General features: G+C 61.4%; 1 protein-coding gene across 1 annotated transcript in view; it reads left to right on the top strand.

The window, feature by feature from the left end:
- The first annotated feature begins 796 nt into the window (after positions 1–796).
- Positions 797–21875, top strand: part of LOC138101400 (retinal guanylyl cyclase 1-like) — a 31748-nt gene continuing 10669 nt past the window's right edge. The window contains exons 1-16 of the mRNA XM_068999204.1: positions 797–1035; positions 1119–1903; positions 2860–3161; positions 4492–4846; positions 6115–6199; positions 6806–6902; positions 8804–8902; positions 9845–9922; positions 10222–10302; positions 11845–12021; positions 13562–13718; positions 14376–14525; positions 15313–15461; positions 19005–19168; positions 19888–20080; positions 21212–21386. Of these exons, the coding sequence (XP_068855305.1) occupies positions 797–1035; positions 1119–1903; positions 2860–3161; positions 4492–4846; positions 6115–6199; positions 6806–6902; positions 8804–8902; positions 9845–9922; positions 10222–10302; positions 11845–12021; positions 13562–13718; positions 14376–14525; positions 15313–15461; positions 19005–19168; positions 19888–20080; positions 21212–21386 (3286 nt within the window). The remainder of the gene's footprint in view (positions 1036–1118; positions 1904–2859; positions 3162–4491; positions 4847–6114; positions 6200–6805; positions 6903–8803; positions 8903–9844; positions 9923–10221; positions 10303–11844; positions 12022–13561; positions 13719–14375; positions 14526–15312; positions 15462–19004; positions 19169–19887; positions 20081–21211; positions 21387–21875) is intronic.

Below are 21875 nucleotides of genomic sequence, written 5' to 3'. Positions count from 1 at the left end.
CACGGTGGTGGCATCTCTTGTGGCACCACCTCCCATGGTGACATCGGCCACAGTGACATTTCTCATGGCGGTGGCACCTCCCATGGCAGCATCTCCAATGATGACACCCCCCATGGCAGTGGCACCTCTTGTGGCATCGCAACCCATGGTGGCATCTCTCATGGTGGCATCTCCCATGGTGGCACCTCCAACAGGGACATCTCCCACAGTGGTGGCATCTCCAACAAGGATGTCTCCCACAGTGGTGGCATCTCCCATGGCGACATCTCCCGTGGTGGCACCTCCAAGAAGAACATCTCCCACAGTGGTGGCACCTCCAAGAAGGACATCTCCCACAGTGGTGGCATCTCCCATGGTGGCACCTCCCGTGGTGGCACCTCCAAGAAGGACATCTCCCACAGTGGTGGCATCTCCCATGGTGGCACCTCCCGTGGTGGCACCTCCAAGAAGGACATCTCCCACAGTGGTGGCATCTCCCGTGGTGGCATCTCCCATGGTGGCACCTCCCGTGGTGACATCTCCAACGGTGACACCTCCCACAGTGGTGGCATCTCCCACGTTGACATCTCCAAAACTGACACCTCCAACAGTGACCCCTGCCATGGGCACACCTCCCATGGTGACACCTCCAATGGTGACCCCTGCCATGGGCACACCTCCCATGGTGACACCTCCAACGGTGACCCCTGCCATGGGCACACCTCCCATGGTGACACCTCCAATGGTGACCCCTGCCATGGGCACACCTCCCATGGTGACACCTCCCATGGTGACACCTCCAACAGTGACCCCTGCCATGGGCACACCTCCCATGGTGACACCTCCCGTGGTGACCCCTGCCATGGTGACACCTCCCGTGGTGACACCTCCAACGGTGACCCCTGCCATGGGGACACCTCCCGTGGTGACACCTCCCGTGGTGACACCTCCCGTGGTGACACCTCCAACGGTGACCCCTGCCATGGTGACACCTCCCATGGTGACACCTCCCGTGGTGACCCCTCCCATGGTGACAATGGTGCCACCTCCCATTGCGCTGGCACCTCCCACAGGGACGCCTCTCGCAGCAGTGCCACCTCCCGCGATGTCATCTCCCGAGGCGGTTCCACCTCCCACAGGGACGCTTCCCGCAGCGGTGCCACCTCCCGCGATGGCATCTCCCGAGGCGGTTCCACCTCCCGCGGTGGCATCTCCCGAGGCGGTGCCGCCTCCCGCGCCGCGGCCTCGCCGCTCCTGCTGCTGCTGCTGTCCCACCACCCGCGGTGGCCTCCCCCGCTGGCCCCTGTCCCCCTGCTGCTGCTGCTGCTCCTGCTCGGGCCCTGTCCCCTGCCCTCGCTGGCCGCCACCTTCAAGGTGGGGGTGCTGGGTCCCTGGGGCTGTGACCCGCTGCTGGCGCGGGCGCTGCCCGAGGTGGCCTCGCGCCTGGCCGTGGCGCGGCTCAACCGCGACCCCGCGCTGACCGCCGGCTACTGGTGGGACGCGGCCGTGCTGCCCGAGCCCTGCGCCACCCCCCAGGCCGTGGCCGGCCTGGTCAACGCCGAGCGCTACGCCAGCGCCATCGTGGGTCCCCTCAACCCCGCGGCCTGCGGCGCCGCCGGACTCTTGGCCGCGGCCTGGAACAAGCCCTTGGTGTCCTGGGCGTGCGCCGGCGCCGGAGCGGTCACTCTGGTGAGGCCGCTGCCCGCGCCGGCCGGCGTCCTGCACGCCGTGCTGCGCTACTTCCGCTGGGCGCACGTGGCCGTGGTGGCCGCGCCGCAGGACCTGTGGGTGGAGACCGGCGCGGAGCTGGCGCGGGAGCTGAGGGCCAGGGGGCTGCCGGTCACCGTGGTCACCGCGGCCGGAGAGGACGAGGAAGAGGCGGAGCAGGCGCTGAGAAGGGTGCAGAGGGCGGACGGGGTGCGAGGTGAGGGCGGGGAGGGAGAGGGAGGGAGAGGGAGGGATGGAGGTGGAGGAGGGAGGTGGAGATGGACGTGGAGGAAGGAGATAGAGGTGGGAGATGGAGATGGAGATGGAGATGGAGATGGAGGTGGAGGTGGAGATGGAGATGGAGGTGGAGGTGGAGATGGAGATGGAGATGGAGATGGAGATGGAGATGGAGATGGAGATGGAGATGGAGATGGAGGTGGAGGGTGGAGGTGGAGGTGGAGGTGGAGATGGAGACAGAGGTGGAGATGGAGGTGGAAGAGAGAGAGGAAGGGATGGAGGTGGGGGAGGGAGATGGAGGTGGCGGTTGAGGTGGAGGAGGAGGTGGATGGATGGATGGATGGATGGATGGATGGATGGATGGATGGATGGATGGAGGGATGGATGGAGGGATGGATGGGGGATGGATGGATGGATGGATGGATGGATGGATGGATGGATGGATGGAGGGATGGATGGGGGATGGATGGATGGATGGATGGATGGATGGATGGATGGATGGATGGAGGGATGGATGGGTGGATGGATGGGGGATGGATGGATGGAGGGATGGATGGGGGATGGATGGATGGATGGATGGATGGATGGAGGGATGGATGGATGGAGGGATGGATGGGGGATGGATGGATGGATGGATGGATGGATGGAGGGATGGATGGATGGAGGGATGGAGAGATGGATGGATGATGGATGGATGGATGGAGGGATGGATGGATGGAGGGATGGATCCATGGATGGATGGATGGACGGACGGACGGACAGACGGACGGATGGATGGATGGATGGATAAAGGATGGGCAGAGATGGGAAGAGAAGGATGGATGAAGATGGACGCTGATGGACAGCTGGAACGGATGAAGTCCAGGGCGGGACTCGGGGGGCGCTGCCCGGTGCCATCGCCCGCGTCCCCACGTCCGCGCCGTGTCCCCCCGGCAGTGGTGGTGATGTGCATGCACTCCGTCCTGCTGGGCGGCCGGGAGCAGAAGGTTCTCCTGGAGAAGGCCGAGGACCTGGGCATGACGGACGGGACGTTCGTGTTCATCCCGTACGACGCGCTGACCTTCGCGCTGCCCTATCACCACGTGCCCTACCCGGTGCTGGCCAACAACACCAAGCTGCGCCTGGCCTACGACGCCGTGCTGACCATCACCATCGACTCGCCCGACACCTCCTTCCACGAGGCCCTCGAGGAGGCCAAGAAGGCCTATGAGGTCCCCATGAACATCAACCCCACAGAGGTGGGGCTGGGGGGGGTCTCGAAGGGGTTTGGAGGGGTCTGGTGGGGTTGGGGATGTCTTGGGGGGGGTTTGGGGCATCTTCAGGGGGTTTGAGGGGCATCTCTAGAGGGTTTGGGGTATCTCAAGGGGATTTGAGGTATCTCAAGGGGGTTTGGGGTATCTCAAGGGGGTTTGAGGGTATCTCTGGAGGGTTTGGGGTGTCCCAAGAGGGTTGGAGGTGTCTTAATGGAGTTTAGGGTATCTCAGGAGGGTTTGGGGACACCTCTGGAGGGTTTGAAGCAGCTTAACCGAGTTTGGGGTATCCCAGGGGGGTTTGGGGGCATCTCAAGGGGGTTTGGAGGTATCTTCATGGGATTGGGGATACCTTGATGGGGTTGGGGGCATCTCAAGGGGGTTTGGGGCATCTCGCAGGGGTTGGGTAGAGGTGGCTGTGGTCAATGGGAAATTACCACGGCCAATAGGAGATGACCATGGCCATCTTGATTGACCACATCCAGTGGGAGATCACCACAGCCAACATGAGATGACCATGGCCAATGGGAAATGACCATGGCCAGTATGAGATGGCCATGGCCAATGGGAGGTGACCATGGCCATATTGGTTGCCCATGGCCAATGGGAGATGACCATGGTCAACACAAGATGACCGTGGCCAATGGGAGATGACCGTGGCCAACACGAGATGACCATGGCCAACAGGAGATCACCACGGCCATCTTGTGTTGACCATAACCATCTTTGTTGACCATGGCAATGGAAGGAGACCATGGCCAGCAGGAGATGACCATGGCCAGCAGGAGATGACCATGGCCACCTTACCTTGACCATGGCCAGCAGGAGATGACCATGGCCACCTTGCCTTGACCATGGCCAATGAGAGATGACGATGGCCAGCAGGAGATGACCATGGCCACCTTGCCTTGACCATGGCCAATGAGAGATGACGATGGCCAGCAGAAGATGACCATGGCCACCTTACCTTCACCATGGCCAGCAGGAGATGACCATAGCCACCTTGCCTTGACCATGGCCAGCAGGAGATGACCATGGCCACCTTGCCTTGACCATGGCCAGTGAGAGATGACGATGGCCAGCAGGAGATGACCATGGCCACCTTACCTTGACCATGGCCAGCAGGAGATGACCATGGCCACCTTACCTTGACCATGGCCAATGAGAGATGACGATGGCCAGCAGGAGATGACCATGGCCACCTTGCCTTGACCACAGCCAACGCAACACAACCACACCCCCCCCTCCCCCTCTGGGTGCCACCACCCCCCACCCCGTGGCACCCACCGGTGTCCCCTGACCTGTCCCCCCCTGCCAGGTCCACCCGCTCTTCTCCACCATCTACAACTCCATCTACTTCCTGGCCATGGTGGTGGAGGCCACGCACCGCAGCGGCCGCTGGGTGATGGGCACCAGCGTGGCCGACCACGCCCGCGACTTCCAGCTCGAGGGCTTCTGCCAGACCTTCACCGTGGACAAGGACGGCGAAGTCTCGGTGCCCTACGTGGTGCTGGACACGGACGGCAAAGGCCACCACCTGTGGGCGGTCTACGGGCTGGAGCCGGGCATGCGCGGCCTCAGCTACCGTAGCCACAGCCCCCACTGGCCCCACAGCTCCAGCCCGGACACCGACGCCGGCTGCTGGTTCGACTCCAGCACCATCTGCAACGGAGGTGGGCGGCCACGGGGTCACCAGGGGCTTGGGAGGGTCAGGGTGGTGGTGACACCATGGTCCAGGACCAGCCATGGTGCCACCACGGTTCTGGACCAGCCGTGGTCCCTTCATGGTTGTGGTGCCACCACGGTTCTGGACCAGCCGTGGTCCCTTCATGGTCATGGTGCCACCATGGTCCTGAACCAGCTGTGGTCCCTTCATGGTCATGGTGCCACCACGGTTCTGGATCAATCAGGGTCATGGTGCCACCACAGTTCTGGACCAGCCGTGGTCCCTCCATGGTCATGATTCCATCACAGTTCTGGACCAGCTGTGGTCCCTCCATGGTCATGGTGCCACCACAGTTCTGGACCAGCTGTGGTCCCTCCATGGTCATGGTGCCACCACAGTTCTGGATCAATCGGGGTCTTGGTGCCACCACGGTCCTGGAGCTCAAGGGAGTTTGGAGGCATCTCCAGGGGGTTTCAAGTCATCTGTAGGGGGTTTAGAGGCATCTCAAAGGGGTCATGGTGCCACTACAGCCCTGGAACTACCGTGGTCACTGTCCCACCACAGTCCCAGTCCCACCATGGTCCCAGTCCCACCAGTCCCACCATGTTCCTGCTCCCACCACGGGCCATATGTCTGAGTGTCCAAGTGTCCAAGTGTCTGAGTGTCCAAGTGTCCAAGTGTCCGAGTGTCTCTGAGGTGGCCGGGCAGGCCAGTGGCACCAGGGTGTGTCCATCCCTTCCTCCGTCCTTCCCTCCATCCCTTCCTTCCTCCATCGCCCCCGCAGATCCTCCATCCATCCATGGCGACCACGTCCATCTGTCCATCCATCCATCCATGTCCATCTGTCCATCTGTCCATCCATCCATCCAACCATCCATGTCCACCATGTCCAACCATCCATCCATCCAACCATCCATGTCCACCATGTCCAACCATCCATCCATCCAACCCTCCATCCGTCCATGTCCACCATGTCCATCCGTCCATCCATCCATCCATCCATCCATCCATGTCCACCATGTCCATCCATCCATCCATGTCCACCATGTCCATCTGTCCATCCATCCATGTCCACCATGTCCATCCATCCTCTCCCCTCTCCATCCATGTCCACCCACAGGTGACCTCCAGTGCCACAATCACTGGGTGACCTTGATTCCCCAGGTGACCACATCCCCCTGGTCACCTCTGGTCACTCTGGGTCACTCTGGGTCACTCCGGGTCACTCCTGGTCACTCCCAGTCACTCCTGGTCACTCCCGTGGTCTCTTTGCAGGGTTGGATGCCAAATTTGTCTTCTTCTTGTTCCTCCTCATCGCCGCCATCATCGCGGCCGGCGCCGCCCTCGCCTGCCACATCAGGTGGGTGGCCCTGGTGGCCCTGGTGGCCCCTCAGCAGCTCCATGTCCCTGCCCAGGGTGGCCCAGGGTGGCCCCTCGGCAGCTCCATGTCCCTGCCCAGGGTGGCCCTGGTGGCCCCTCAGCAGCTCTGTGTCCCTGCCCATGGTGGCCCTGGTGGCCCCTCAGCAGCTCCATGTCCCTGCCCAGGGTGGCCCTGGTGGCCCCTCAGCAGCTCTGTGTCCCTGCCCAGGGTGGCCCAGGGTGGCCCCTCGGCAGCTCCGTGTCCCTGCCCGGGGTGGCCCTGGTGGCCCCTCAGCAGCTCCATGTCCCTGCCCAGGGTGGCCCAGGGTGGCCCCTCGGCAGCTCCGTGTCCCTGCCCGGGGTGGCCCTGGTGGCCCCTCAGCAGCTCCATGTCCCTGCCCCGGGTGGCCCTGGTGGCCCTGGTGACTCTGGTGTCCCCTCAGCATCTCAGGGGGGGCCCCAGTGATCCTGGTGGCCCCTCAGCAGCTCCATGTCCCCGCTCTGGGGTGGCCCTGCTGGCCCTGCTGGCCCTGCTGGCCCCGGTGGCAGCTCGGTGGCCCCACTCTGGGGTGTCCCCGGTGTCCCCACCATCCCCACCGTCCCCCAGGCGCTACATCCAGCAGGCGCAGCTCGTCAACGGCCCCAACAAAATCATCCTGACCATGGAGGACCTGACCTTCACCTACACCCAGAGCAGCAAACAGGTGACACCGGCGGGGGGACAATGGGGGGACAGCGGGGACACCCCAGAGTGGGTGGGACAGCGGGGGGACAATGGGGGGACAGCGGGGACACCCCAGAGTGGGTGGGACAGCGGGGGGACAATGGGGGGACAGCGGGGACACCCCAGAGTGGGTGGGACAGCGGAGGGACAATGGGGGGACAGCGGGGACACCCCGGAGTGGGTGGGACAGCGGGGGGACAATGGGGGGACAGCGGGGACACCCCGGAGTGGGTGGGACAGCGGGGGGACAATGGGGGGACACCGGGGACACCCCGGAGTGGGTGGGACAGCGGGGGGACAATGGGGGGACAGCGGGGACACCCCGGAGTGGGTGGGACAGCGGGGGGACAATGGGGGGACACCGGGGACACCCCAGAGTGGGTGGGACAGCGGGGGGACAATGGGGGGACAGCGGGGACACCCCAGAGTGGGTGGGACAGCGGGGGGATAATGGGGGGACAGCGGGGACACCCCAGAGTGGGTGGGACAGCGGGGGGATAATGGGGGGACAGCGGGGACACCCCGGAGTGGGTGGGACAGCGGGGGGACAATGGGGGGACAGCAGGGGGACAATGGGGGGACAGTGGGAGGATGATGGGGAGGAAAACAGGGAGACATCATAGGGGACGTTGAGGAGGCCACGTTGGCTCAGGGTGAAGTGTCCCCATGGCCTGAGGTGTCCCCAGGGCCAGGAGAACCTGGTGTGACCCTGTGGGTGATGTGACCCCATGGCCTGAGGTGTCCCCAGGGCCAGGAGAACCTGGTGTGACCCTGTGGGTGATGTGTCCCCATGGCCTGAGGTGTCCCCAGGGCCAGGAGAACCTGGTGTGACCCCATGGGTGATGTGTCCCCATGGCCTGAGGTGTCCCCATGGCCTGAGGTGTCCCCAGGGCCAGGAGAACCTGGTGTGACCCCACGGGTGATGTGTCCCCGTGGCCTGAGGTGTCCCCAGGGCCAGGAGAAGGTCCATGGGCTGGTGTGACACATCCCCATGACCGGTGGGACCCCATGGGTGACGTTCCCAATGCGTGACGTGTCCCCAGTGGGTTGTTGGGTCCCCATGACTGGTGGGACCCTGTGGGTGACGTGTCCCCGGTGGGTGACGTGTCCCCAGTGGGTTCTTGGGTCCCCATGACCAGTGGGACCCCATGGGTGACATCCCCAATGCGTGACGTGTCCCCAGTGGGTTGTTGGGTCCCCGTGACTGGTGGGACCCCATGGGTGACATCCCCAATGCGTGACGGGTCCCCAGTGGGTTGTTGGGTCCCCATGACTGGTGGGACCCCATGGGTGACATCCCCAATGCGTGACGGGTCCCCAGTGGGTTGTTGGGTCCCCGTGACCGGTGGGACCCCGTGGGTGACGTGTCCCCGGTGGGTGACGTGTCCCCAGGGCCAGGGACAACCTGGTGGGACCCTGCGGGTGACGCGTCCCCATGACTGGTGGCTCTCCATGGCTGGTGTGTCCCTGTGGTGACGTGTCCCCATGGGTGACGTGTCCCCATGGGTGATGTGTCCCCAGGGGTGATGTGTCCCCATGGTGGGACCCCGTGGATGATGGGTCCCCATAAGTGACATGTCCCCATGGGTGACATCCCCAGTGTCCCCATGGCTGCTGTGACCCCTTGGTGACATCTCCCAATGGGTGACCTGTGCCCATGGGTGACACCTCCGTGTCCCCATCCCTGATATGACCCCATGGCGACATCTCCCAGTGGGTGACACCTCCATGTCCCCACGCCTGCTGTGACCCCTTGGTGACATCTCCCACTGGGTGCCGTGTCCCCATCCCTGATATGACCCCATGGCGACATCTCCCACTGGGTGACACCTCCGTGTCCCCATGGGTGACCCCTTGGTGCCCGCCGCCCCTCCCCCGCAGGTGGACAGCAGCCAGGCCAGCCTGGCCGGTCACAGCGTGGCCGACACCAAGAGCCTCCACAGCGCCACCCCCGGCCCGGACAACGCCAACGCAGCCGAGGTGAGACCCCCCCCCCGGCCCTGCCCCCTGCGTGTCACCCACCCCTCCCCTCCCCCACGTTGGGGACCCCTGCCCTGCCCCCCTGGGGGATGATTGACAGCTGCTTCCCAGCCCCGCCCCCCCGCCGGGTGATGATTGACAGCTGTTTCCCGGCCCCCGCCCCCCTCTGGGCGATGATTGACAGCTGTTTCCCAGCCCCGCCCCCCTCTGGGCGATGATTGACAGATGTTTCCCAGCCCCGCCCCCGTCTGGGCAATGATTGACAGCTGTTTCCCGGCCCTGCCCCCCCCGGCAATGATTGACAGCTGTTTCCCGGCCCCGCCCCCCACGGGCGATGATTGACAGCTGCTTCCCAGCCCCGCCCCCCCTCCGGGTCATGATTGACAGCTGCTTCCCGGCCCCGCCCCTCCTCCGGGGTGATGATTGACAGCTGCTTCCCGGCCCCGCCCCTCCTCCGGGGTGATGATTGACAGCTGCTTCCCAGCCCCGCCCCCCCTCCGGGTGATGATTGACAGCTGTTTCCCGGCCCCGCCCCCCTCTGGGCGATGATTGACAGCTGTTTCCCGGCCCTGCCCCCCCTCCGGGTGATGATTGACAGCTGTTTCCCGGCCCCGCCCTCCTCCTGGCAATGATTGACAGCTATTTCTCGGCCCCGCCCCCTCGGACGATGATTGACAGCTGCTTCCCAGCCCTGCCCCCCCGCCGGGTCATGATTGACAGCTGCTTCTCAGCCCCGTCCCCCTCCGGGCGATGATTGACAGCTGTTTCCCGGCCCCGCCCCCTCGGGCGATGATTGACAGCTGTTTCCCGGCCCCGCCCCCTCGGGCGATGATTGACAGCTGTTTCCCAGCCCCGCCCCCCCCGGGCGATGATTGACAGCTGTTTCCCGGCCCCGCCCCCCCCGGGCGATGATTGACAGCTGTTTCCCGGCCTTTCCCGCAGGAGAAGCCGAAGGACAGCAGCAACCTCCCGCTCCTGCTGCTCCTGTTCAACCAGCAGGGCATCGTCGCCTCCATGCAGGTGAGGCCGGGAGCCAAAATCCCCCCGATTCACCCCAAAATCTCACCCTCTGCCTCGCCCCTCCCCCCTTCCCCTCCCCCCCCCCACCCGCCACCCCAAATTTAAAGGGGGAAATTCGGGGGGGAGGGGGATATCTGAGGTGGGTTCGGGTCTCGGTGGGGTTGGGTGGGGTGGTGGGGTGTCACCGCGGCTGTTGAGTGTCCCCAGGTGTCCCTGAGTGTCCCCAGGTGTCCCCAGGTGTCCCCAGGGGTGGTTTTGGGGACGCTGAGGTCTCACCCCCCCGTGCCCCTCCCCCACAGGGTGACTGGGTGTGGCTGAAGAAATTCCCGGGGGACCAACACGTAGAGGTGAAACCGGCCACCAAGCTGACCTTCTGCAAGGTGACGGGGCTGGGGACACCCGGGGGCGAGGGGACATCAAGGGGGTGTGAGGGACAAGGTTGGAGCGGGGGGGAGCGTCATTGGGTCATGGGGACATCGTTGGGTCATGATGGACAATGATGGACCATGGGGAGCGTCACTGGGTCATGGGGACGCTGAGGGGTCATGATGGACAATGATGGACCATGGGGAGCGTCATTGGGTCATGGGGACATCGTTGGGTCATGGGGACATCATTGGGTCATGGGGACATTGAGGGGTCATGGGGACACCAGGTGGTCATGGGACATTGTTGGGTCATGGGGACATTGAGGGGTCATGATGGACAATGATGGACCATGGGGAGCACCACTGGGTCATGGGGACATCGTTGGGTCTTGGGGACGCTGGGAGGTCATGGGGACATTGTTGAGTCATGGAAACATCATTTGGTCTTGGGGACATCATTGGGTCATGGGACATTGAGGGGCAGTGGTGACATTGTTGGGTCATGGGTACATTGGGTGGTCATGGGACATTGTTGGATCATGGGGACATTGTTGGGTCATGGGGACATTGGGTGGTCATGGGACATTGTTGGATCATGGGGACATCGTTGGGTCATGGGGACATCGTTGGGTCATGATGGACAATGATGGACCATGCGTAGCGTCATTGGGTCATGGTGGGACATTGTTGGGTCATGGGGACATCATTGGGTCTTGGGGACATCATTGGGTCATGGGGACACCAGGTGGCCATGGGACATTGTTGGGTCATGGGGACATTGAGGGGTCATGATGGACAATGATGGACCATGGGGAGCACCACTGGGTCATGGGGACATCGTTGGGTCTTGGGGACGCTGAGAGGTCATGGGGACATTGTTGAGTCATGGAAACATCATTGGGTCTTGGGGACATCATTGGGTCATGGGGACATCGTTGGGTCATGGGTACATTGGGTGGTCATGGGACATTGTTGGATCATGGGGACATCGTTGGGTCATGGGGACATCGTTGGGTCATGGGGACATCGTTGGGTCATGGGTACATTGGGTGGTCATGGGACATTGTTGGATCATGGGGACATCGTTGGGTCATGGGGACATCGTTGGACCATGGGGACATCATTGGGTCATGGGGACATTGTTGGGTCATGGGTACATTGGGTGGTCATGGGACATTGTTGGATCATGGGGACATCGTTGGGTCATGGGGACATCGTTGGATCATCGGGACATCGTTGGGTCATGGGGACATCGTTGGGTCATGGGGACATCGTTGGACCATGGGGACATCATTGGGTCATGGGGACATCGTTGGGTCATGGGGACATTGGTGGGCCATGGTGGGACAATGTCAAGGCCAGGTCAAGGGGGGTCAAGGCCAGGTCAAGGCCAGGTCAAGGGGGTCAACACCGAGCCTCGTCCCACACGTCCCTGACACCATCCCACGTGTCCACGCCCTGTCCCACGTGTCCCCACCCCACGTGTCCCTGCTCCATCCCACTGTCGCCACCGCCTCCCTCGTGTCCCCTCCCCGGCCCCGCGTCCCCGCGCAGCTGCGGGACCTGCGGCACGAGAACGTGAACCTGTTCCTGGGCTTCTTCCACGACTGCGGCATCTTCGCCGTCGTGTCCGAGCACTGCTCGCGCGGGAGCCTCGAGGACCTGCTGCGCAACGAGGACATGAAGCTCGACTGGATGTTCAAGTCCTCCCTCCTCATCGACCTCATCAAGGTGGCCACGGGGTGGCCTTGGCGGTCTGGTGGCCATGGGGGTGCTGGTGGCTGTGGGGTGGTCATGGGGGTGGCCAAGGGGGTGAACTTGGGGGTGCTGGTGGCAAAGGAGGTGGCCATGGTGGTGGGGGTGGCAACGGGGTGGTGATGGTGGTAGCCATGGAGGTGGCCTTGCTGGTTGGTGGCCGTGGCAGCCAAGGCAATGGTTGGTAGCCCTGATTGGTGGCTGTGGTGGTGGTGGCCACGGCTGTGGGCAGTGGCCATGGTGTTGTTGGCCATGGTTGGTGGCCATAGCGTCGGTTGTTGGCCATGGCATTGATTGTTGGCCATGGTGTTGTTGACCATGGTGTTGATTGGTGACCATGGAGGTGTTGACATTGGCATTGTTGACCACGGCATTGATTGCTGACCATGACCTTGGTCATGGCATTGACTGATGATCATGCCATTGTTGACCATGGCATTGATTGGTGACCATGGCACTGATTGGTGACCATGGCATTGATTGGTGACCACGGCATTGATTGGTGACCACGACCTTAATTGGTGTCCATGGCATTGTTGACCATGCCGTCGATTGTTGACCAAGATGCTGATTGTTGACCATGCCATTGATTGCCGACCATGGCGATGGTTGACCATGGGGATGACCACACCGGTAGCCATGACCCCACACTGTCCCCACAGGGTGTGCGGTACCTGCACCACCGCGACGTCGTCCACGGGCGCCTCAAGTCCCAGAACTCTGTGTTGGGTGGTGACCAGGGCACTGTTGGCCATGACGTTGATTGGTGACCATGGCATTGTTGACCATGGTGTTGGATGTTGACCTTGGCGTTGATTATTGACCGTGACGTTGGTCATGGCATTGTTGACCGTGGCATTGTTGATGATGTCATTGACTCTTGACCATGGTGATGTTGACCATGACATTGTTGACCATGATGTTGATTGTTAACCATGGCGTTGTTGACCATGGCATTATTGACCATAATGTTGATTGTTGACCGTGGCGTTGTTGACCATGGGGTTGATTGTTGACCATGGCATTGTTGACCATGGCATTGTTGACCATGATGTTGATTGTTGACCATGGCATTGTTGACCATGGCATTGTTGACCATGGCGTTGATTGTTGACCACGGCATTGGTGACCATGGCATTGTTGACCATGACGTTATTGACCGTGACATTGACCATGGCATTGTTGACCATGATGTTGATTGTTGACCACGGCATTGTTGACCATGGCATTGACTCTTGACCATGGTGATGTTGACCATGGCATTGTTGACCATGGCGTTGATTGTTGACCACGGCGTTGTTGACCATGACATTGACCATGGCGTTGTTGACCATATCATTGATCGTTGACCACAGAGGCATTGGTCGCACCATTGGTGACCATGAGATGGGTTGGTGACCCCGGTGGCCATGGCGGCCATGACACCCTAATGCTGATCGGTGCCATGACCACCACGATGCTGATTGGTGACCACGGCGGCCACGCCGGTGGCCGTGACACCTCCACGTCCCCGCAGGGCGTGCGGTACCTGCACCACCGCAGCGTCGTCCACGGGCGGCTCAAGTCGCGGAACTGCGTGGTGGACGGGCGCTTCGTGCTCAAGGTCACCGACTACGGCTACAACCAACTGCTCGAGGCCCAGCGCATCCCCGCCCCGCCCCCGCCCCCACAAGGTGAGGGTGGGGTCGTGGGGCGTGGCCTCGTGGGCGTGGCCTCGTGGGCGTGGCCTCGTGGGCGTGGCTTCATGAGAAGCAAGGGGGGCTCCAGCGGGGGCGTGGCTTTTGGGGTGGGCGTGGACAATGGGGCGGGGCTAAAGGAATGGGCGTGGCTTCTGTGGGAAGGGGTGGGGCCGTGGGGATGGGTGTGGCCTGTGGAAAGGGGCGGGGCTTCGGGTTGGGAGGGTCTGTGAAGGTGTGGGTGTGGCCTTTGGGTTTAGGGCGTGGCCTGTGGGATTATGGCTCGGCTGGGGGCGTGGCCACGGCCAACATCAGCCAATCAGGGCGGGGTCTGACTGGAGTGGGCGTGGCCTCTGGTGTGGGCGTGGCCTTTCCATTCAGGGGTGTGGCCAAGCCATTCAGTGATGTCACCCCCCCGGGGTGGCGGCCATGCAGAAGAGGGCGTGGCTCCTCTGTAAGGGGGCGTGGCCTGGTTGTCTGTGGGCGTGGCCTCCATTTGGGCACGCCCAGCCCATCCTGGGGGCGTGGCCACGCCCTCAAGCGGCCTCCCATTGGGTGCTGGGCTGGGGTGGGTGTGGTCTATCGTGGTGGGCGTGTCCTGAGGGGCACTGGGCGTGTCCGGGTGGGCGTGTCCGATGCCGGCCCCGCCCCCAGAGCGGCTGTGGATGGCGCCGGAGCTGCTGCGGGACGAGGCCCTGGAGCAGCGCGGCTCCTTCCGGGGGGACATCTACGCCATCGGGATCATCATGCAGGAGGTGATCTGCAGGAGCCCCCCCTACTGCATGCTGGGGCTGCCCCCCGAAGGTGCGCACCCCTAAACCCACCCCAAGAAACCCCAAACCGACCCCAAAACTGAGTTCTGCACCCACAAAAACCCCCGGAACCCTCCAAACTGAGCCCAAAACTGACCCCTCCAAACCTGACCCCAAAATGACCCCAAAATGACCCCAAAACTGACCCCAAAACTGACCCCTCCAAACCAACCCCAAAACTGACCCTAAAACTGATCCCAAAACTGACCCCTCCAAACCAACCCCAAAACTGATCCCAAAACTGACCCCAAAACGGACCCCTCCAAACCAACCCCAAAACCAACCCCAAAACTGGTCCCAAAACTGCCCCCTCCAAACCAACTCCAAAACCAACCCCAAAACCGGTCCCAAAACTGCCCCCTCCAAACCAACTCCAAAACTGACCCCAAAACCGACCCCAAAACCAAACCAAAACTGACCCCTCCAAACCAAACCCAAACCCGACCCCTCCAAACCAACCCCAAACCCGACCCCAAACCTGACCCCAAAACAGACCCCTCCAAACCAACCCCAAAACCAACCCCAAAACCCACCTCAAAACCAAGCCCAAAACTGATCCCTCCAAACCAACCCCAAACCTGACCCCAAACCCAACCCCAAACCTGACCCCAAACCCAACCCCAAACCTGACCCCAAAACTGCCCCCTCCAAACCAACCCCAAAACTGCCCCCTCCAAACCGACCTCATACCTGACCCCAAACCGACCCCAAACCCGACCCCAAACCGCCCCCAACCCCGCCCCCAAACCGCCCCCAACCCCCCGCGGTCGCTGCGGCAGAGATCATCGAGAAGGTGCGGAAGCCGCCCCCCCTGTGCCGCCCCGCGGTCTCGGCCGACCAGGCCCCGCTCGAGTGCATCCACCTGATGAAGGAGTGCTGGAGCGAGCAGCCCGAGAAGAGACCCACCATCGACCAGGTGTTCGACCAGGTGAGACCAGTACGGACCAGTACGGACCAGTATGGGGTGGTGGGACCAGTATGGGACCAGTCTGGGGTGGTGGGACCAGTATGGGGTGGTGGCACCAGTATGGGACCAGTACAGGGTGGTGGGAGCAGGAACAGCCCGAGAAGAGACCCACCATCGACCAGGTGTTCGACCAGGTGAGACCATATGGGACCAGTACGGACCAGTATGGGGTGGTGGGACCAGTATGGGGTGGTGGGACCAGTATGGTGCCAGTATGGGGTGGTGGGACCAGTATGGGGTGATGGGAGCAGGAGCAGCCCGAGACCCACCATCGACCAGGTGTTCGACCAGGTGAGACCAGTACGGACCAGTACGGGGTGCTGGGACCAGTATGGGGTGGTGGCACCAGTATGGGACCAGTACGGGGTGGTGGGAGCAGGAGCAGCCTGAGAAGAGACCCACCATCAACCAGGTGTTCAACCAGGTGACACCAGTACGGACCAGTACGGACCAGTATGGGGTGCTGGGACCAGTATGGGGCCAGTATGGGGTGGTGGGACCAGTATGGGATCAGTATGGGGTGGTGGGACCAGTATGGGACCAGTATGGGGTGGTGGGAACAGTATGGGGTGGTGGGACCAGTATGGGACCAGTATGGGGTGGTGGGACCAGTATGGGGTGGTGGGACCAGTATGGGGTGGTGGGAGCAGCCCGAGACCCACCATCGACCAGGTGTTCGACCAGGTGAGACCAGTATGGGACCAGTACGGACCAGTATGGGGTGGTGGGACCAGTATGGGGTGGTGGGACCAGTATGGTGCCAGTATGGGGTGGTGGGACCAGTATGGGGTGGTGGGACCAGTATGGCACCAGTATGGGATGGTGGGACCAGCATGGGACCAGTATGGGATGGTGGGAGCAGTATGGGGTGGTGGGACCAGTACGGGATGGTGGGACCAGTATGGGGCCAGTACGGGGTGGTGGGACCAGTATGGGACCAGTATGGGGTGGCGGGACCAGTATGAGGTGGTGGGACCAGTATGGGACCAGTATGGGGTGGTGGGACCAATATGGGGTGGTGGGACCAGTATGGAACCAGTATGGGGTGGTGGGACCAGTATGAGGTGGTGGGACCAGTACGGACCAGTATGGGCTGGTGGGACCAGTATGGGCTGGTGGGAGCAGTATGGGACCAGTATGGGCTGGTGGGACCAGTATGGGATGGTGGGACCAGTATGGGACCAGTATGGGGTGGTGGGACCAGTATGGGGTGGTGGCACCAGTATGGGACCAGTATGGGGTGGTGGGAGCAGCCCGAGAAGAGACCCACCATCGACCAGGTGTTCGACCAGGTGAGACCAGTACAGACCAGTACGGACCAGTATGGGGTGGTGGGACCAGTATGGGGTGGTGGGAGCAGTATGGCACCAGTATGGGGTGGTGGGACCAGTATGGGGTAGTGGGACCAGTATGGGACCAGTGTGGAGCAATGGGACCAGTACAGGGTGGTGGGACCAGTACAGGGTGGTGGGACCTGGGTTAGGATTCTCTATGGGTCTGACCCACATCTATGGGGTTCTGTGGGGTTCTATGGGGCTCTATGGGGTCTCTATGGGGTCTCTATGGGGTTCTGTGGGGTCTCATTGGGTTCTGTGGGGTTCCATGGCGCTCTATGGGGTTCTGTGGGTCCCTGTGAGGTTCTATAAGGTCTCTATGGGGTCTCTATGGGGTTCCGTGGGTCTCTATGGGGTTCTATGGGTCCCTAAGGGGTTCTTTAAGGTTCTATGGGGTTCCATGGGGTTCCGTGGCTCTCTGTGGGGTTCCGTGGGGCTCTATGGGTCCCTATGGGGTCCTTTAAGGTTCCACGGGGTTCCATGGGGTTCTATGGGGTTCTATGGGTCCCTGTGTGGTTCTGTAAGGTCCTATGGGGTTCCATGGGTCTCTATGGGTCCCTATGAAGTTCTATAAGGTCCTGTGGGGTTCCATGGGGTTCTATCGATGTCTATGGGGTTCCATGGCGCTCTGTGGGGTTCTATGGGTCCCTATGTGGTTCTATAAGGCCTCTATGGGGTTCTATGGGGCTCTGTGCGGTCTCTATGGGGTTCCATGGGGTTCTGTGGATCTCTGTGGGGTTCCATGGGTCTCTATGGGGTTCTATGGGTCCCTATGAGGTTCTATGAGGTCCTATGGGGCTCCGTGGGGTTCTTTAAGTTTCTGTGGGGTTTTATGGGGTTCTATGGGGTTCTATGGGTCCCTGGGAGGTTCTATAAGGTCTCTATGGGGTTCCATGGGGGTCTATGGGGTCTCTATGGGGTTCCGTGGGTCTCTATGGGGTTCTATGGGTCCCTAAGGGGTTCTTTAAGGTTCTATGGGGTTCCATGGGGTTCCGTGGCTCTCTGTGGGGTTCCATGGGTCTCTATGGGTCCCTATGGGGTCCTTTAAGGTTCCATGGGGTTCCATGGGGTTCTATCGATGTCTGTGGGGTTCCATGGCGCTCTATGTGGTTCTATAAGGCCTCTATGGGGTTCTATGGGGCTCTGTGCGGTCTCTATGGGGTTCCATGGGGTTCTATGGATCTCTGTGGGGTTCCATGGGTCTCTATGGGGTTCTATGGGTCCCTATGAGGTTCTATGAGGTCCTATGGGGCTCCATGGGGTTCTTTAAGTTTCTGTGGGGTTTCATGGGGTTCTATGGGGTTCTGTGGGTCCCTGTGTGGTTCTATAAGGTCCTATGGGGTTCCATGGGGTTCTATGGGGTTTCTATTGGGTTCCGTGGGTCTCTATGGGGTTCTATGGGTCCCTAAGGGGTTCTTTAAGGTTCTATGGGGTTCCATGGGGTTCCGTGGCTCTCTGTGGGGTTCTATGGGGCTCTATGGGTCCCTATGAGGTTCTTTAAAGTTCTATGGGGTTCCATGGTGCTCTATGAGGTTCTGTGGGTCCCTATGATGTTCTATAAGGTCCTATGGGGTCTCTATGGGTCCCTGTGTGGTTCTATAAGGTCTCTATGGGGTTCCATGGGATTCCATGGGTCCCTATGAGGTTCTTTAAGGTTCTATTGGGGTTCCATGGGGTTCCACGGCGCTCTATGGGGTTCTATGGGTCCCTCTAAGGTTCTATAAGGTCCTATGGGGTTCCATGGGGTTCCATGGGGTTCTATGGGTCCCTATGAGGTCCTTTAAGGTTCTATGGGGTTCCATGGCGCTCTATGGGGTTCCATGGGTCCCTGTGAGGCTCTATAAGGTCCCATGGGTTTCCATGAGGTTCCATGGGGTTCTATGGGTCCCTATGTGGTTCTATAAGGTCCCATGGGGTTCCATGGGGTTCTATGGGTCCCCATGATGTTCTATAAGGTCCTATGGGGTCTCTATGGGTCCCTGTGCGGTTCTATAAGGTCCCATGGGGTTCCATGGGGTTCTATGGGTCCCTATGAGGTTCTTTAAGGTTCTATGGGGTTCCATGGCGCTCTATGAGGTTCTGTGGGTCCCTGTGAGCTTCTATAAGGTCCCATGGGGTCTCCATGGGGTTCCGTGGCGTTCCGTGGGTCTGACCCACACCTGTGGGGCAGTTCAAGGGCATCAACAAGGGCCGCAAGACCAACATCATCGACTCGATGCTGCGCATGCTGGAGCAGTACAGCAGCAACCTGGAGGACCTGATCCGCGAGAGGACCGAGGAGCTCGAGATCGAGAAGCAGAAGACCGACAAGCTCCTGACCCAGATGCTGCCGCCGTGGGTCGCTGTGGGGCCGGGGGGGCCCGCGGGGCTGGAGGGGGGTCAATGGGGGTGGGTGTCACCCCATAGATCCCATGAGGAGCTTTGGGGTGGAGGGGGTGGAGGTTGAGGTCACCTTTGACCCATTGACCTCACCCAGATCTATGGGGCAGGAGGGGGTTGAGGTGGTCACCAGGAGGAGGTTGGGGTCAACCTTGACCCATTGACCTCACCCAGATCTATGGGGCAGGAGGGGGTTGAGGTGGTCACCAGGAGGAGGTTGGGGTCAACCTTGACCCATTGACCTCACCCAGATCTGTGGGGCAGGAGGCAGTTGAGATGGTCACCAGGAGGAGGTTGGGGTCACCCTTGACCCATTGACCTCACCCAGATCTGTGGGGCAGAAGAAGGCCAAGGTGGTCACTGAGGACAGGATGGGGTCAACCTTGACCGACTGACCCCACCCAGAGCTATGGGGCAGCAGAAGGTCGAGGTGGTCACTGAGGACAAGTTAGGGTCAACCTTGACCCATTGACCCCACCCTCCAGATCTATCGGTCACCAGAAGGTCAAGGTGGCCCCTGAAGATGATTGGGGTCAACCTTGACCCACTGACCCCACCCATCCCTATGGGTCACCAGAAGGTCCCAATGGCCACATCGACCTCTCTTTGACCACTGAGACCCTCTGGACCGTCTGGGTGACCCCTGGGTGACCCCTGGGTGACCCCCTGGGCAGGTCGGTGGCCGAGGCGCTGAAGATGGGGACGCCGGTGGAGCCCGAGTACTTCGAGGAGGTGACGCTGTACTTCAGCGACATCGTGGGCTTCACCACCATCTCGGCCATGAGCGAGCCCATCGAGGTGGTCGATCTCCTCAACGACCTCTACACCCTCTTCGATGCCATCATCGGCTCCCACGACGTCTACAAGGTGACCATGGCGGTGGTGGCCGCGGTCACTCAGTCATGGGGTCACTGGTGCGGGGTGGTCACCTCAGGATGGGGGGTTGGGGTCAATGGTGGTGGCATCTACAAGGTGATCACGGCACCGGTGGCTGTGGTCAGATGGGTCATGGGTGTAGGGTGGTCACCTCAGGATGGGGGTTGGGGTCAATGGTGGTGGCATCTACAAGGTGACCACGGCACTGGTGGCTGTGGTCAGCCAGGTCATGGGGTCACTGGTGCGGGGTGGTCACCTCAGGATGGGGGGTTGGGGTCAATGGTGGTGGCATCTACAAGGTGACCACGGCACCAGTGGCTGTGGTCAGATGGGTCATGGAGTCATGGGTGTGGGGTGGTCACCTCAGGATGGGGGTTGGGGTCAATGGTGGCATCTACAAGGTGACCATGGCAATGGTGGCTGTGGTCAGCCAGGTCACAGGGCCACGAGTGGGGTGTGGAAGGGGTTTTGGGGTCTGTGTTGTCTGCAAAGTGGTGGCCGTGGTCAAAGTGACACCATGGGCATGGTCAAGGTAACGCCATGGTGGTCCAAGCCATGGTCCCACCAGGGCTTTGGCAACCAAGAGGAGCTATGGCCACCAAATGAAGGCTCTTGGTGGTCCTTGTGGTCCTTGGTGGCATCTTCAAGGTGATGGCCATGGTCAAGGTGACCCCATGGCCATGGTCAAGGTGACTTCATGGAGGTCCAAGCCATGGTCCCACCTGGGCTTTGGCCACTGATGGTGGACATGACCACCAAATGAAGATGTTTTGGGGTCCCCACAGTCCTTGGTGGCACCGACAAGGTGATGGACAAGGTGACCCCATGGCCACAGTCAAGGTGGCCTCATGATGGACCAATCCATGGGTCCAGCTGGACTTTGGCCACCAAGAAGAGCTGTGGCCACCAAATGAAGATTCTTGGTGGTCCCCATGGTCTTTGGTGGCACATCCAATGCGATAGCCAAGCTGACCCCACGGTGGTCCAGGCCGTGGTCTCAGCTTTGACCACCGAGAAGGGACAAGGCCACCACACGAAGGTCACCTGAGATCCCAGGTGCTGTGGGCGCGTCCCGCTGGGCGTGGCCACCCTGACCCTCCCCCTCGCCCCTCCCCCGGCCAGGTGGAGACCATCGGCGACGCCTACATGGTGGCATCAGGGCTGCCAAAACGCAACGGGAACCGGCACGCCGGCGAGATCGCCAACATGTCCCTGGACATCCTCAGCTCCGTCGGCACCTTCAAGATGCGCCACATGCCCGAGGTGCCCGTGCGCATCCGGATCGGGCTGCACTCGGGTACGGCCCCGGACACGCCCCGGACATCCCCGGACACTTCCCGGACATGCTCCCGGACACGCCCCGGACATTTCCCCTGGACACGCCCTCAAATTGTCCCCACGCGTCGGTCAAACGTTGGGCGACGTCGCGCTGGTCAACGGTCAATGGGTCGTGGTGGGTGGTGGCACCCAGTGGTTGTGAGCCGTTGGTCACGCCCATCGGTCACACCCATTGGCCACAGCCATTGGTCATGTCCATTGGTCACACCCACTGGCCAAACCTGTTGGTTGCACCCATTGGTCACACGGATTGGTCGCACCCATTGGTCATGTCCATCGGTCACAGCCATTGGTCACACCCATTGGCCACGCCCATCGGTCACACCCATTGGTCATGTCCATTGGTCATGTCCATTGGCCACGCCTATTGGTCACACCCATTGGCCACACCCATCGGTCACACCCATCGGTCACACCCATTGGCCATGCCCATCAGTCACACCCATCG

Source organism: Aphelocoma coerulescens, unplaced genomic scaffold (assembly GCF_041296385.1).
Source record: "Aphelocoma coerulescens isolate FSJ_1873_10779 unplaced genomic scaffold, UR_Acoe_1.0 HiC_scaffold_280, whole genome shotgun sequence".
NCBI classification, from domain to species: domain Eukaryota; kingdom Metazoa; phylum Chordata; class Aves; order Passeriformes; family Corvidae; genus Aphelocoma; species Aphelocoma coerulescens.
The sequence above is the reverse complement of the archived record's forward strand: the minus strand, read 5'-3'. Positions and strand labels throughout refer to the sequence as shown.